This window comes from Adiantum capillus-veneris, chromosome 3 (genome assembly GCF_014529385.1).
Source record: "Adiantum capillus-veneris isolate H3 chromosome 3, ASM1452938v2, whole genome shotgun sequence".
Lineage (NCBI taxonomy): Eukaryota > Viridiplantae > Streptophyta > Polypodiopsida > Polypodiales > Pteridaceae > Adiantum > Adiantum capillus-veneris.
This window is the reverse complement of record NC_140933.1, coordinates 37901336-37918919: the sequence shown is the minus strand read 5'-3', so window position 1 is coordinate 37918919 and position 17584 is coordinate 37901336. Positions and strand designations below refer to the sequence as shown.

The window sequence follows — 17584 nt, the reverse complement described above, 5'->3', positions numbered from 1 at the left end:
CGATGGGGCACAAGTGACCTTAAGGGATTAAATAAAGCGGGACCACACATAGCGTAAAAACTGATGATGTGGCAGCCTGTACGGAATCCTGGATTTTACGTTGACATGCTGACGTGGCAAACGTACAGACGTTCGCAATTCACACTGATGATGTGGCGCGCTGGTTGCTTTTGGACCAGATGCTTTTGAGTTTGAAGCATTTCATGTAGCTGCTTTTGAGGCCAAGGGCCTTTAAATATGTGCCAAGGGCTCATTCTTTGGCACACTTTAGTATGAAGGTGCAAAGGATGGAGTACTAGTGTTGTACCTTGTTCGAGCAATATAAAGAAATACCAAAAGAGGCGCCGAGGTTTGGGGCCAGTGCTCTCTCGGGGTGGAACTCCGCCACTCCCCGTCTTGTGTCATCTATCTCTTTCAGTTCAGTTGTCATCAAACTGCTGTATGAAGGTCAAAGCCTTCAGTTGATCCTCAGTTCCTCTGAAAGTTTCAAACTTCACTCCTTGCCCACCTTCCTTGTAGTCCTTAGGCTGACTAGAAGGAGCCACATTATCATAACCAGATGCCTGCAAAAGTGGTGCTCCATAATTGCCCATTCCACCACTCGCATCACCTGTTTTACCTATCATATTTGCATTTTGGGCGTATGGCTGCGAAAAACCAGCCATACCAAATTGTGTTCCAGGCACTCTAAATTGGCCATAGGCACCCTGAAAATGTGGTTGGACACCCATGTTCGCGTACATAGGGTTACGCATGCTTGTTTGCATTGTCCCGAACACATTCCCTAGCATATAACCTGTGGAAGATCCAACCATAGCTTGAAACACTGAACCACCTCCACAGTAACCAGGATAAGTAATAGATAATGGAAGGGTCTGACGCATAGCTTGTTCATTACTCCCTTGACCATTCACGAACGGTTCCTGTCCAGCTAAAGCAAGTTTCTTTGGATCATTGGACACTGTTGGTTGCTCAACCACATGGGCTTTCCCTCGAGCATCACGAGTCCTCTGCGCATTGGAAATCTACTTTTCCTGCAACGGCTCGGTCATGCCCTGTGTAGGAGACTAAAAACCCTGTGTCGAAGCCTAAAATTCATGTGTAGGAGCCTGTAAGAAATCTTGCATCCTTGGGTTGCTAGCCAACTGCTGAAACTTGTCCATGCAGCAACGCAGTTGAACTCTAAACAACATGTCCTCTTCTTGAAGAGTTGAAGGAACTTTCTCTGTGCCATGTGAGGAAGATCCCTCCTCAGGTACTTGGTCTCTCTTCTCTGTCATAACGACAAGCTCTGTGTTGCTTTCAGCCACAACAATCCACGATGCACCTTTTGAAGAAAAAGTTTTATATATACCTAGATGAATCCAGGATAAGCCCAGATTCACCCTTTAAGGAAAGTGCAAGGTATAGAGCCATGGTAGTCACCCACAAGACTATCTCGGCAATGGAACCATATAACCGGCATGTACCCAGTAGAGGGCGGTACTATTTCAATTACCTGTTAACTTAACACAGAGCACTAAGAAGGAGTGAGAACACAGATGCATCCAGCGACTAGAATGTCACTGCGCACACGAGACTGACACCTTGTAGGCCCCAAAGATTGGCGTCTTTTTTGGTATTTCTTTATTCAACTTAAAGTAGACAATCCGAACACTTAGTACAAGCTTTCACAAAGCTGTCCAAATCTGGCAAGGGCTGAAAACGCAGGTTTTCGACCTGATTTTGGCAACATAACAACGCAAAAACCCTTGTAGGTCAAAAGTACCTGTCCATGACGGATTCCCTCACTATCTGGAAGCTTTCTGGTGAGCAGTCACAGAAATTCAGCGTGCTGTAATTCTCTGTTTTTCACTGTCGGGTGCCCAAAAGCCTGTACACACATCCCAATGCTTTCACGGGGCTCCCCTGGTGTTCCCTTGCAATTTAGGTGCGAAACCCTAAACGCTGTAATTCTCTGTTTCGGATCGTTTTTTGCGGAGCGAACACGCCTATGTGCGTCCCAAGGGCTCCCGCACGCAATGGGACAGTTCCCTTGTGAATTGGACGAGTTTTCACGCGAGAAAACTCTCTAAACTCACAATCTTCCGCGATGGAACTGTGCGTACCTGTGGGGGATTAGCAATTAGCTAATCCGGTTCCTGTTCTGAAGGCTCTTGCCTTGGCAAACGCGCATAAACCCCCAGAACTATACATGGTCATCTAAGAAGCCCAACTAGAGGGGCATTACCATATGTGCCAAATGGAAGAGAGATGCACAAGAGAAAATCATCGTGCTACATGAGACAGAGGAAAAGGCAAGCTTTCCATTAAAGCTGTAGACTTGCACCCACTACTCACACACACATTGTAGGTCACTTGTGTAGAGTAAAAATCAGCCCCCTCTCTCTCTCTCTCTTGGGCGCCCCCTCCAACTGAGGTGTCCTGCAAATTGCTCTACAACTGTCAAGTGTCCAGTTTGCCCCTTTGAATTAATTCCCTAGTTCCCACTCAGTTATAAAATTGTAAGTGACTTTCCGAGTGGCCCAAACTTCATTTTGTGCACACAGGTTTCCATACTCATCAGAATTCAATGCTAACTGGCCCGACCAGACCGACCTAGACTCCTGATGTGGGAAACCTATTCGACCGCAGCCGTTTCACACTGGCCATGCAATGTCCACTTGCACCTTTTTCACGGGTTTCGGGAAAAACAAGTAAAAATAAAGTAAAGAAAAATATGTAATACATATTTAGAGGAGGCAACAGGAAAAATACACCTCCTGGTGACACCTAGCGTTTTCCAACCAACAAGAAGCAAATAGCGTTTTGAATGCACATCAGCCTAGCGTTTTCTACATCAGGACCAGCCTAGCGTTTTTAGTAGATACCACATTCCAGCGCCATCAGATTGCAGATCAGGCATAGCGTTTTTGCATCTTCCAGATACCTCTAGTGTTTTGCAGTTTTCCGGCAACAAATCAGCCCCTTGCATCAGAGTTTTCGGTTTTCAACACTTAGACACCGCAGAATCAGTCCCTAACCTCGCAGATCTCACCTACCCGCAGCAGATCCTCGCCGTACCGTTAGATCAGCCAGCGTTGTCGGATTCAGCCCGCTGTCTGCAGATTTCAGCATCTGCATTTTCAGCGCATCACCGTTGCGTCGTCCCCATCGACGACACAGTGTCAGGATTCAGTAGTTAGCAGATTTGTAGATTTCAGCCCCTAGCGTTTTCAGATTTCAGCCCGTCCTCGTCCTCGTCGTCATTGTCGTCGACATCGTCAGCAAGTCCATTGCATCTAGACCATTGTGCCAGATTTGTGCAATCAAGGAAATCCGAACTGAGTAAGAAAATACGCGTAAGAACGCAAGCACAAGAATAAAGATGGGTTCAATGAAGCTTTTTATGAAAAGCAGGAACATTCGCGGGAGGGCAGATGTTTTCCTGCGAGGAGTCTGTGTTTGCATTGCATCTGTGCCGTGTTCTGCACCCGGGGACGCCTGGAATGTGTTCGTGTAGCATTGTTTTCACTAACTGAGTGAGTTTTTAAAGTTTGAACAGGTTCACACTTTATTTTATAAAGTGGCCGGTCACTTTTAAGTGACCAGCCCTCTTATAATAAAATAAAGCAAGGCTCTTCTAAAAAAGCCTACGTTAAAAAAAAACTCAGTGCTAATAAGCTACGCAGGGTTGTACGGCAGCAGCGTTCTCTCTCTCTCTCCTCTCTCTAGGGCGCCAGTTCTTGCTTTTTGGGGTCACTATTCCCGCCGGGTGCCAAGGCCTATAAAAGAGGCAGGTAGCGTTCAGTTTTGGAGGAGGGATCGCAACAATCCAGAAGTGCAAGCGCTGGAGAATCTGGTAGCAAGTGCCGGCGACGGATTTCGCGAGAGTTCGTGTGCCGACGGAGTGCAAAAGTCGCTTTCTCGAGCGAGGAGCAACAGGTATAATTTGTCGTTTACACATCGCGAGTATTGCTTTGTGTGGTTGTTTTGCAGGAATCCTCCCTCACGGGAAGTATGACCTTTGCGTCTAAGTTCCTTACGGGAAAGTACGGCTTCGCGCCTAAGTCCCTTACGGGAAAGTACGGCTTCGCGCCTAAGTCCCTTACGGGAAAGAACGGCCTTGTGCCCAAGCCCTTTTACGGGAAAGAACGACCTTCGGGTCTAAGATTACAGAACGAAGGGGTTTCCTCGGGTTCTCGTGCTTGTATATGAATTCTCCTTGAATAAAGAATACTCTTGACGGGGGGGGGGGGGGGACCAACCCATCTTCTGGTCCCCAATACTGTGTCGATCTTCTCCCTTCTCTCACATTTGCAAAGTATTTTATTTTTCAGATTTCTAAGTGCTCGTGTACACTCCTGTTTTGTGAGTGGTATCAGAGCTCGGACTCCTCTCTTTCTCTGCAAAGAAGGACGATTCCGGGAAGAACGGGAAGAACCATGTCGAGCCAAGGGAGAAGCGTTGAAGAGGAGCTTCAACAAGTGCGAGCTCAGCTTGCGGATTTGCAACAAATCTTACTATTGCCAGATGTCCAAAAGTTCTTGGGCGGAATGAAGAAAACGAATGGAACCGATGCAGCCGGGCAGCCAGACCACATTGTTGGCGTGAGACCACAGGAGGAAAGAGAAGAACGTGCCGAGGTGCACAAAGGATCTTCGGATCGGAATGAACGGCCTACTCCAAGGAAAGGCCAGGAAAAAGCGCTCTCTTTGTTAGACGAGAGCAAGGACATCTCTATCTCATCTCCATCTTACTCTCCTGATTACACTTCTACTTCTCGATCGTCTCGTCAGAAGAAGAAAGCCGCTACTACTACTACCCTACATCAACCTAAAGATAAGCCACGATTCAAGAAGCATGGTCGCAAGTCTCAACATCGCATGAGAGTCTTCAAATCGGGCGACAAGGACATCAAGTTCGAAACCTACAACGGACGGAGAGATATCTCCAAGCACTGTCCTTCATCAGACAGTTTGAAGTCGCCTTTACCAATGGGCACTTCACAGAAAGATCCAAATTGCGCCATGTGGGGATGCACCTCAAGGAAACGGCCAGTAATTGGTGGTTAGCCAAGATTCTGGAAGGTTCTCAGGCCAGAACTTGGAAGAGATTCAAATCTGAATTTTATGAACAGTTTCTTCCGCCTGACTTCGAGCACGACATACGGAAGGAATGGGACTGGCTCGCCCAAAAGGAACATGAAAGAGTAACGACCTATGTGGACAAGTATTGGTCGGTTCTTCTGAAGGTCACTCCCTTCATGAAGATTGCCGACAAGGAAAAGAAACGAAAGTTCGAAGCGGGTCTCCAACCGCAGCTTCGAAAGAGTATGAAAGTGTATCCGCATGATACTCTTCAGAGGATGATGGAGTCAGCAATCATTGCTGAGGATTTGCACTCAACTGGGACGCCCAGCAAAATGGATCATAGCACTTACCATGCGAGACAAAGAGGGGTCTACGATGACCAATGGGGCCAAGGAAGAAAACGTCCTCCATCTAGGGACTATGATCATTCTAAGAAGCCAGAGGGCAATGGCAAGCGAACTAAGTATCTTTCTCCTACTCAACTTCAAACTTTCAGAGAGGAAGGAAGATGCTTCTACTGTGGCGAGAAAGGACATATGAAACCGGATTGCCCACTAAAGCAGCAACGTCAAGAACAAGCCTCTACAAGGCAAGAGAAAGCAAGGAAGGAACCCGCTCCACCAAGCTCGAACTCAATTCCAGATGTTCAAGGAAACACAGAAACGGAGAAAGGGAAGCGTCAACTTCTGAAGGGCTGGGGGTCTTTGAACAACCAGCGAGTATTGATTCTTTATGATCCAGGATTCACAGATAACTTCATCTCCCTGGATACTGCGGAACGTTTGTGCCTCACACCGACTCAGCTTGGCACACCGGTTACATCCGGATCGGCATTCGAGGGGTTGACAACCAATGCAACTCCCGTGCAAGGACAGCTCAATCTTCGGATTGGCGAGTACAAGGACCGCGAATCATTTTCGATGGCACCCATCGAGGGATGTGATATCATTTTGGGTATGCCATGGCACTTCCACATGACACCTATCCCCGATTATGTGGAAAAGACCCTCACTTTTGATCATGGGGGTAAGAAAATAAAGATTCATGCTGATGTAGGAGATTGGCAGTTCCCAATTGTAAGTCATATCTCCATTAAGAAAGAAATGAAGAAGTGTGTTTCTGCTTACTTGATTTTTGCATGTGAGAAGGATAAAACTAGTGGGGATTCACTCTCTAGTCTGAACATTAAGCGTTTTCAATTTATTGATAAGTACAAAGATTGTTTCACGGAAACACTTCCTGATGAACTCCCTCCGGTACGCCCAGAAGATCACCGCATAGATCTCATCCCAAGTAGCTCGCCTCCCAATCAACCCCCTTATCGGGTGAGTCTTGCTCAGCAAGAGGAAATTTTGAAGCAAGTCAACGAGCTTCTAGAGAAAGAGTTAGTACGGCCAAGTGCTTCACCCTACTGCTCTCCAGTTCTACTGGTGCAGAAGAAGGATGGCAAGTTTCGAATGTGCATAGACTATAGGTCTTTAAACAAGATCACAATCAAGAATCGCTTTCCGATCCCTCGGATTGATGATATACTTGATAAGTTGCAGGGTGCAAGTGTCTTTAGTCACATAGACTTAAAGAGTGGGTATCATCAGATACGGATCGCCCCTGAGGATGTCCATAAGACTGCTTTCCGCACAACCTTTGGACTATATGAATTTTTGGTAATGCCTTTCGGCTTGACCAATGCTTCTACGACGTTCAATCGCATGATGGACCGCATTTTCAACCCGTATCGAGCTTTTACGGGAGTATTCTTTGACGACATACTCATCTTCTCTAAGTCAGAAGAGGAACATCGGAAGCACTTGGACCTAGTGTTTCAAGAATTGCGAAAGCATGAGTTGCATGTGAATGCAAAGAAGAGCGAGTTCTTTCTCTCAGAGATGCACTATCTCGGCCATATAGTCTCTCACAATCAAGTGAGTATGGATCCTACCAAGATCCGAGTGGTAGAAGATTGGCCTATTCCCACTACGGTACATGATGTACGTAGCTTCCTGGGATTATGTTCGTATTATCGAAGGTTTGTCCGAGGATTTGCTCATGTAGCAAGACCACTTCATGATTTGACAAAGAAGAAGATTCCTTTCAGATGGGGATTGAGACAACAAGGAGCTTTTGATCGGCTCAAGTACTTGCTAAGCAATGGACCTATTTTGATAGTGCCTGACTTAAGGAAACCATTTGAGGTTCACTGCGATGCTTCAGGCGATTGCATCGGAGCAGTGTTAAACCAAGAAGGCCATGCAGTGGCCTACGAAAGCAGACGGCTTAAGGATGCAGAGTTGCATGCATCAATCTACAAAAGGAACTCATAGCTGTGATTCACACCTTATCCAACTAGAAGCACTATCTTCTAGGAGCGGATTTTGTGATCAAGACTGATCACCAAAGTTTGTGGTATTTTCTTACGCAAAGGAAACTATCTAAGAAGCAGATGAGATGGGCAAACTTTTTGTCTTTCACTTCCAGATCCTTCACACGGCTGGGAGAATGTGGTCACGGACGCATTGTCTAGGCGGCCAAGGGTGAACGCTATCACTTCGGTGTATCACCAAGAATTAGAAGCACTACCGGATTTGTATCCGAATGATCCAGACTTCTCCACCGTTTGGGGAAAGCTACATCGTGGAGAAAATGAGTTTCCCTATTCCATTCGGGACGGTTATCTCTACCACCATCAGGCCATATGTGTGGCGGAATTATTAAGAAAGAAGATCATGGATGAAGCACACGCTTCGCCTTATGCAGGTCATCGGGGTATTCTCCCTACAACCTTAGCAATGGAAAGATATTTCTTTTGGCCTAGCCTTCAAGCAGACATTGATAAGTATGTCAGGGAATGCTTGGTTTGCCAAAAAGTGAAGTATGATCGGCATAAGACGCCTGGGTTGCTACAACCATTGCCTGTGCCTAATGAACCTTGGGAAAGTATTGCCATGGACTTCATCATGGACCTCCCTAGAACTCAGACTGGAAATGACGCGATCTGGACCATTGTGGACAGGTTTAGCAAGCAAGCACGCTTTATACCAATCAAGAAAACGATCAAAGCAGATCATATGGCTAGGGTCTTTCTGGCACAGATCTTTAAGCATCATGGAATGCCTAAGTCTATTGTGAGTGATCGAGATCCTCGCATGACAGGAAATTTTTGGCGTGCCTTGATGGATAATCTTGGTACGAAGTTGAATTTTTCATCTGCCTACCATCCTCAAACGGACGGGCAAAGTGAGATAGCCAATTCCACACTATTGGATATGTTAAAAGCTTATGTGTCAGACCGGCAATCTGACTGGGAGAAATATTTGCCTCTTGTCGAGTATGCGTATAACAATACCATACACTCATTGACGGGGAAAACACCTTTTGAGATTCTCTATGGTAAGCCTTTGCTTCCACCGATCCTTTTAACTAAGGATAAGATCTTTGCAGCAGATGAATTTGTCCGGGATTTGGACACAGCCTACGGGCAAGTTAGGAGAGCTATTCTACGCTCTCAGGAAAAGCATAAGAAAGCTACAGACAAGCACAGGAGGAATCTAGAGTCTAGACTTAACAATCGGACAATTAGTCTTACTCAAGTTTGAGAAGGCAAGACTTAAGAAACAAGCGTCTCATAAGGGGAAGGTGGTAAAACTTTCTACCCGTTATTATGGGCCGTTTAAGATCACTGAGCAAGTGAATGATGTCACCTTCCGATTAGAGCTACCGCCTAATTGGAGGATCCATAATGCTTTCCTGAGGTTGAGGAAACAGAAGAAATACTCCAACCGAAGCAGATAGTAAGTCATCAGGAGCGGCCTCTCAAGTCCGGAAAAATAACACGGAAGTATTTGGTTAAGTTTAAGAACTATTCGAATCTAGATGCTCAGTGGATGACGCAGGAGGAATTAGCAGCTTATCCCGAGATACTGGAGGTATATGTCCAAGCACTACAGTTGAGGTCAACTGTTTAGAAGCGAGAGGGATGTTGCTAATTGGACTATTCTCTCTTTTTTTTTTAATGATTAATTTCTTTTTCTAGGATATTTTATTGTGTACACTAAGAACTGTTAAAAGATTGTAGCTACAAGAAGTGCCATCAAGAACGGACAACTCTGATGTGTCACTTGATGGGTGACGGTAAACATCGCGAAGGAGTTTTCGTAAGTTCGGTGGAAAGGGCCGGGTTACGAGTGCCCCTGATGCGTCACATGATGGGTGACGGGTGCATCGGTAAGGAGGCATTCCTTAGGCTAAGGAGGAAATCCGAACTGAGTAAGAAAATACGCGTAAGAACGCAAGCACAAGAATAAAGATGGGTTCAATGAAGCTTTTTACGAAAAGCAGGAACATTCGCGGGAGGGCAGATGTTTTCCCGCGAGGAGTCTGTGTTTGCATTGCATCTATGCCGTGTTCTGTACCCGGGGACGCCTGGAATGTGTTCGTGTAGCATTGTTTTCACTAACTGAGTGAGTTTTTAAAGTTTGAACAGGTTCACACTTTATTTTATAAAGTGGCCGGTCACTCCTCTTATAATAAAATAAAGCAAGGCTCTTCTAAAAAAGCCTACGTTAAAAAAAAACTCAGTGCTAATAAGCTACGCAGGGTTGTACGGCAGCAGCGTTCTCTCTCTCTCTCCTCTCTCTAGGGCGCCAGTTCTTGCTTTTTGGGGTCACTATTCCCGCCGGGTGCCAAGGCCTATAAAAGAGGCAGGTAGCGTTCAGTTTTGGAGGAGGGAATCCAACAATCCAGAAGTGCAAGCGCTGGAGAATCTGGTAGCAAGTGCCGGCGACGGATTTCGCGAGAGTTCGTGTGCCGACGGAGTGCAAAAGTCGCTTTCTCGAGCGAGGAGCAACAGGTATAATTTGTCGTTTACACATCGCGAGTATTGCTTTGTGTGGTTGTTTTGCAGGAATCCTCCCTCACGGGAAGTCTCTCACGGGAAGTACGACCTTTGCGTCTAAGTCCCTCACGGGAAAGTACGGCTTCGCGCCTAAGTCCCTTACGGGAAAGAACGGCCTTGTGTCCAAGCCCTTTTAAGGGAAAGAACGACCTTCGGGTCTAAGATTACAGAACGGAGGGGTTTCCTCGGGTTCTCGTGCTTGTATATGAATTCTCCCTGAATAAAGAATACTCTTGACGGGGGGGGGGGGGGACCAGCCCATCTTCTGGTCCCCAATACTGTGTCGATCTTCTCCCTTCTCTCACATTTGCAAAGTATTTTATTTTTCAGATTTCTAAGTGCTCGTGTACGCTCCCGTTTTGTGACATAGACCTCTCTCGCCATAGAGAGGGGGCCCTTGGAGAAGGGTTTGAGAACCATCTGGTGTCATTCTTTTCTCTCTCTCTCTTAGTCTCAGCACCTTCATTCACAGAGTCATTCACTTTGTTTGTAATCATTGCACTCTCTCATTAAAGGAAAGGAAGGCTCTCCCTTCCGTAAGTAAAAGGAACCCTAGAGCACAGTTCGGAGCACTCATCTTGAGCAAAGTTCAACATTCACTTCCGCTGCACCTTACACTCTGACATATTTATCTATGTCAACTCGTAGTGTTAGCCAATAAAAATATTTTTCTAAGGCCTGTCTCGTGGACATTATGCTCGGTGCCCTACGTAAGGAGAAGCGTGTGCTTCATCCATTACCTTTGTTCTAAGTGGACATGCCACACAAAGAGCCTGATGGAAATAAAGATAAACCATCTTTAATAGAATAGGGAAAAACTTCATTACCACTTTGTAGTTGTTGCTAGATTTCACCGAAATCGGGGTCGTCATGGTACATCTCGGGTAGAGATTCCAATTCTTGATGATGTATACTTGTTATGGCATTGACTTGTGTCGTCGAGAAAGAGCATCTGCAACCACATTCTTACTTCCAAAAGTATGCAGAAATTGGAAGTGAAACATTAAAAGGAAGTTGACCCACCGCAATTGTTTCTCACACAACTTTCATTGAGAGAGAGAGTATCGAAGACTTTGATGATCTATCTTAATCATAAAGTCTGCTACCAAGAGGTAGTATTTCCAAACTGAGAGAGCATGGATGACTACCATGAGTTCCTTCTCATAGATGAAAGCATGAAGCTCCGCATCACGATGTCGTCTACTTTCATAAGCTACTGCGTGGCCTTCTTGATTGAGGACTGAGCCAATGCAATCGCAAAAGCATCACAATGTACTTCAAATATTTTCCGAAGATCAGGTACAATGAGGATGGGTCCATGGGTGAGAAGGTACTTGAGCTTTTCAAAAGCTTCCTTTTGTTTAGCCCTCCATACAAAAGATATCTTTTTCTTTGTGAGATCATGGAGAGGTGCAGCTACATGAGCCAAATGGTGTATAAAGCGTCTATAGTGAGAACAGAGGCCAAGGAAACTTCGGACATCATGAACCGAAACAAGTTGTAGCCAATCTGAAATAGCTTGAACCTTTGTTGGGTCCATGCGTACTTGATTATGGGAGACAATGTGTCCCACATGGTGAACCTTTGTCACAAAAATTCTAGTAGAAGAGCCTCTCAGCAGTACCAGTGCTTGGGCAACCATCAGCCTGCGTTTTCAGCCCTATGATCGCCATCAAATTTCAGCCCTCGGCGTTTTCAGCATAGCCTCGTCACAGTTGCAATCCTTGCCGCATTACCACCAAAGTTTTCAAATTTCAGCCATCTTCATCTTTAGCGCTTTCAGTTTTCAACTCATCGCTGTTCCTGGCGATAGTAGATCAGTCCACACCCTCGTCGTCGTCATCGCATTACCAAGCACCTCCGCAGCACCGCAATACAAGTACCCCTCGTCATCGTCGACGCACTACCCCAACATCTAGCACCCCTTGCGTTTTGGCTTGGCTCCTTCCTAGGTTAGCATAGGGATCATCAGGACCTTCGTGTCCTTAGCGCCCAAGTACCCGCAATACCAAGTACCAAGAACCCGCAGTACCCTTCAGTATCTAAGCAGTTTCAAGCATCCGCATGAAGTACCCATTAGCATCTCAGCATTTAGCATCATTGTATCAACATTTTTGTGCAAGTAATAAAGCAAGTACTTGCTCTGGCAACAGAGCAAGGGGGTCCTTGAGGGTGGTTGGGACCCGACATGCCGTGTCATCTCTCTCTCTCTCTCTCTCTCTCTCTCTCTCTCTCTCTCTCTCTCTCTCTCTCTCTCTCTCTCTCTCTCTCTCTATTGTCTTCAGTTTCAGCTTCTCTTTCAAGTGACATAAAGTAACCCTTGTATTTGTGCGGAGTACTAGATCCAAGATAAATCCTTAAACAATTCCGCTGCATCTGACACAAACAAAGTGTCAAGTCACATTTATAACAGAAGTGGTCAAACCTCGTGGGTACCGAGGCAGCTAACTGAGTACTCGTATTCTCATCCTTGTCAAGCGTGCCTTTGCCTCTCTGCTCTAGTCCATTTGCTTTTGGCTTCACGATCTCGAGCCAAACAATTTGCCAGTTTCCTTGACAATTGTGTCAATGCATAGGCCGCTAACTGGATGGTTGATTTGCTTTCCATAGCCAATAGTTGGGGTTGGTCTTGGTTTGTACTCAAGGCCACTCGTTGCATTAGACAATCTTCTTACCAAGCCAAAGACTTGCTTAGAGTTCGTCGTGACCACCGTTACAAGTCACTCAGCATAAAATTGCCCACAACCATCTTCTAGGCATTTCAAGATGCACACAGAAGCTGGCAATTCCTTGTAGCGTTTCAAAACACTCTCGAAACTGCGGCTTATATGCCAGATCTCCCTAGCATATCAAAATGCTATCAGAAAACTCTCTTTGATGCCCTCTGTGTTTCAGAACGCCTAGTGAAAGGAGACGGTTGGCCTACGCTGTCGTCCTTTGGCTTTAGCGCTGCAATCAACGTTTCAAAACGCCATTGCATGAGCTACACCCGGCGATGTAAGCCACTGTGCGATTGCGTTTCAAAACGCCCGACAATGCAAGGCGCCAATGATGCTCCTCGTTGCGGACTGACCTCAAAACGCCACTGCCTATCAAGATGAATTCAAAAACGCTGGCGTTTTTTACTCAATTCCACGGTGGCTAGGTTCTCCCCGGCAATTGCTCCTTCTCAGCAAAACGCCTTGCTCCACCAAGGCTCTGATATCATGTCAAAGTCGACGATGCGGAAGCGTAGAGACCAAGGGGAGAGAGAGAGAGAGAGAGAGAGAGAGAGAGAGAGAGAGAGAGAGAGAGTCTCCTGAACCAACCAACCTTAGCAATGAAATAACTAATGCAAATACAATGGGGGCTGAGGGTTGATTATATAGCAACCTCAATGAATTGCCCTACCCAGACTTTGACAAATAAGTAAAATAAATACCTAAAAGCCAAACTAAATAATGGGATCACATTGGGCAGTTCACTTGAGATGCCAAAACTCTAACAACTATCTCCTCCCGCATGATAGTGGTAAGTCTTGGAATATCTGTTTTTGCTTATGCATGCCACCTCAAGAGATCGAGAACTCATTGTCCCCAAGGAGCACCTGTCTGCAAGATCAGTAACCTCGAAGTCTAGAAGAAGTTTGGCTAATTAGAGTTTTATAATCATCCCAAGGAGGATAGGACTGGAAAGACTTTTGAATAAGCTGCTCAAAGCTTGCACCCATGTTTGTTCTTTTCCAAAGAGAGCTGTTTAAGACTTGAGTTCAAACCATTCCAACAATAAGCAGTTTGAATACCAAACAAAGTTATGGAAGTGCGCATGCATCTAAAGGTGCAAATTGCTAGGGTGATATTATTTCTGCATAAATTTTGAATTTTCCAGTTCTTCTTGATCAAGTGCAACTGCTCAAAATTACTAAAAAAGCAGAGAAAAAAGATAACACCCCTTCATGTAAGCATCACGATGGAGGGAGACTAAGCAACTTCTGCAACCATGTGCTCCTGATAAAAGAAATCTCTAATCTAAATGGAAAGTGGCCACACCAGAATACAATTCTAAACAGATCTTGTGTGTTAAGTTCCGTGAGAAAATCGCCACGCTCACAAATTCGAGTAGCCAAGCATAGCAAGCATACGCAGAGAAAGAAGAGAAAGAACCTACTGTCGTCTACAATCAAATAGTTGGTTTTCCGCCTGAGATCGACATTGCCCACACCTGCGAGCAGAAAGCCCGTTACGGTATCCTGTACGTCATTACAACACTCTTCGTCAACATGAAAGTCGAGCGAATCACTTGTTCTGCTATGATCAAAGATTCAAACCTCATCGCCGATTATAGCAAGCAGGGCTGAGTTTGTTGCCATGGTCGCTCTGCTCGTCACACACCGGCAAGGCTAGTCGTTTCTCTAATGTATGTAAGAGTTAGTTCACATGAGGGTGGTGTTGGCATTGAGTTCACACGGAAGTATCTTGAAGAGGTTCCAAGTTGCAAAACGTGAGAGAAGGGTGGAATTTCCATTTCAAGAGACTTGTTAAGAAAAAAGTAAGTGAGAGAAGAGGAGAGAGAGTGTAGAAAAGGTTTTGGTTTTTCCTAAATTCAATGAGAGAAAGTTTTTTTCCATTTGTCCTCATGTCTGGTTTCCATCCTCTTCGGACTCCACCCCCTTGGCATATAGCCAAGTTGCAACTTGTTGGCAACATATTGCCAATTTTTTGGTGGAAACGTTTCATGTGAACACAAAAATTTGGCAACATGTTGCAAACCAAAGGCTCATGTGAAAAAGATAGAGGTGGTAGTAGTAGTGACTCTAAATTGGGAATAATCTTAAAATGGAAATATATTCATGTCAATAAGAGCAAGGTTGTACCTGGGGGTGAGTAGGGATATTGATTACTATTTTGGATTTAGTCCATCATGTCATTATGTCACTTCCTCCACAAACTTTATGTAGCAACTCTAAATTGGTGGAAAAGATAGAGGTAGAGACTCCCAATTGGAGAATAATCTCAAGACGAGTGGAATTCTACTCTTGTCATTTAGAGCTAAGTCACACCTAGGATGAGTAGGGATAATGATTACTATTTTGGATTAAGTCCATGTTTCCTCCACAAAAGTAAAGCTTTTAAATGACATTGCTAGCACTTTGAAAATGCAAGGGCTTAAGCTAAATTTAAATTCTAGAAAGGCTCACATTGTTTTCAGTCGTGTCATATCCAATTAATGGCCAACCATGTTCTTGTGGGAACCCATTCTCCCTCCATTCCTTGCCTTGGGTGCTACCTTATGCTAATTTAATTAATTTTTCTCCCTGCTAGCACGAGGTGCGACTCTGCTCTTAGAAAGAGCTCAAAGTGTGGGAGGTTAATGAAATTGTGAGAATAGGCCATATGTCATAATAATCAATATCTAATTCTCCTAAATGATTTTCTCATATTAAACTGATCATTTAATGTGGGGAAGTGCCAAGGGAGAAAAAGCTAGAATATTGGTTAAGCCAGCAGACCGGCCACAGTAGGGATCCAAAGGAGGGAAAATAGGGATCCAAAGGGGGGCCATCTGCAAAAGAGCCATGTGCAACAATGGGCTAAAAAGACCCCACCCAAGGTTCAGCCCATTAAGACTTCCAAAATGCTAAGGTTCCAAAATTCAAAGGTTGTGTCCAAAGGTCAACCCTAGGGAAAATTGGAGGCTTTGTGTGTGCCCTAAAAGTCTTTGCACATCCCTACATGGGAGGGGGCGAGCCCCAAAGGTAGGATGAGAGAGAAAGCCACACACACACACACAGGCTCCCTTTACACAAAGGGAATGAGGGACACATGTCAGCTCCCTAGGCCAGATGCCCACAAGGTGTGCCCAATTCCTATTGGAAGACCCTTGAAGTGGACCAATGAGAATTAAGCTAGAGTAAATGTAGTTTAATTAATTTAAAAACATTTAATAAAAGAAACCAATGAGAATTAAGTCTCCTAGAAGACTATTGGGCAGTCTCCCAAAGGGTCCAATGAGCATTCAGAAGCCCCATGGCTTGCCTGATTTCTATTGGCCAGGAGACAAAGGGGTCCAATGAGAGTTTAGTTTAATTATTTAATTACCTAAAGCTCTCACAAAAGGGGAAAGGGGGACACATGTCAGAAGGCTATCACTTATGCTGACTTGGGGAGGTCCAATGAGGCAAAAAGCAGACCAAATTAGCAGCTAGGGCTCGCCCAAGAGAGAGAGGGGGCTGATTTTTGCTGGGCATTGACACACACACACTCACACTTGACCATGTGTGAAGGAAGAATACTCTATCTCCTCCCAAGCTTTAATGGAGAGCTCATCACCTACTCCAAGCTTGTGAGATAGAAGCCTACATCAACACTCTCTTGGCATGTGGATGCAAATCCAACCAAGAGCCAAGCTTCAATGCATGCTCATCTCCTCTACCAAGCTAATTACTAAGCTAAGCTATGCTAATATGAGTGATTATGTGAGGAGATGTACATCTTTCTCGTAAGATACTCCTTCTTCCTCTCAATCTACTCTCATACCCTGCTAGCTCTCACCATCTTCGAAGGTGTGTGAGGTCTTGGGTCTGAGAACGGGGATAATTCAAGTTGTGTTTGATTAAGTGTTTTGCTTGGTGTATGAAGCTTCCATCTTCATTGCACTAGCTAGTCTTGAAGGAACACAAAGAATTGTATTGTACAATGTCTCTCTTGATGGGAGAAACCATAATACAAAGCCTTTGTCGATGCTATCTAACTAGGTGTTATGCTTTTTGTTGCTCTCTCCACCCAAGCACTCTTGTAATTCTCATTAGGAATCTATTCTAATGAAATGCCCACTATGTTCATGCTAATTTCTGCTACACATAAGTTATTAGGCCATTAAATGTTACACCATACATATCATAAGTTTACATTTTTTTGAAAGAAATCTCATGGGATTATGAAATTTAGCTTTTTTCAAAATTCATAATTTGTCAAACTTCCTATTTTTTAGAATGAGAAGTTGCCCATTCCTTTTCAAAAATTTTGTTTAGAAGTAGCTCACTAAAAAAATGCTCCTCAAAAGAACGTGTCCATGCAACACCACAAAGACAGAGAGAGAGACGAGTAGATTCCTAAAAGATTCTCCCTCCAGCATGTTGCATGGCACCAACATTGCCCATGCAAGCTATTTTCCTCTCCCTCTCTTGCTCTATGTCTCTCCCTCTCTTCTTCTCACATTTCTTTGGCATCGTCATTGTCCGTGCAAGCTACTAACCTCTCCCTTGTTTGTTATCTTTCTCTTCTTCTCTCTTTTTTCATTGCTTCTTGTGCAAGCTCTCTCTCTCTCTCTCTCTCTCTCTCTCTCTCAATGAGAAATTAACAAAATTAAGATGCTCTCCTACCTGCACTCCCATCTATTAGGGTCCAGGCCAATTGGTCGACCGCCCATCACTAGTCATATCTTATTCTTTGTATAATATAGAAGAATAAGGAGTGTAGTATGCTTACCAAGAGCTCCACTACATATGTGTTCTGCTGCATTGTACCGCACTTGCACGCACACGCTCCACGCACACTCACAAAGTGGTATTAGTGCTCGATGTTTCTCGATCTGCTCTCGATGACGCTTGCACAAGCTCGAAAGCGAGCTAAGCCTTGGAGAT

General features: G+C 44.9%; 1 protein-coding gene across 1 annotated transcript in view; it reads right to left on the bottom strand.

The window, feature by feature from the left end:
• Positions 1–14415, bottom strand: part of LOC147460773 (vacuolar ATPase subunit F family protein) — a 48525-nt gene extending 34110 nt beyond the window's left edge. Inside the window, exons 1-2 of the mRNA XM_086499437.1 lie at positions 14270–14415; positions 14110–14191 (exon numbers count right to left, since the gene is read on the bottom strand). Coding sequence (XP_086355563.1) covers positions 14110–14191; positions 14270–14311 — 124 coding nt within the window. The 5' untranslated portion in view covers positions 14312–14415. The remainder of the gene's footprint in view (positions 1–14109; positions 14192–14269) is intronic.
• Positions 14416–17584: the final 3169 nt, after the last annotated feature.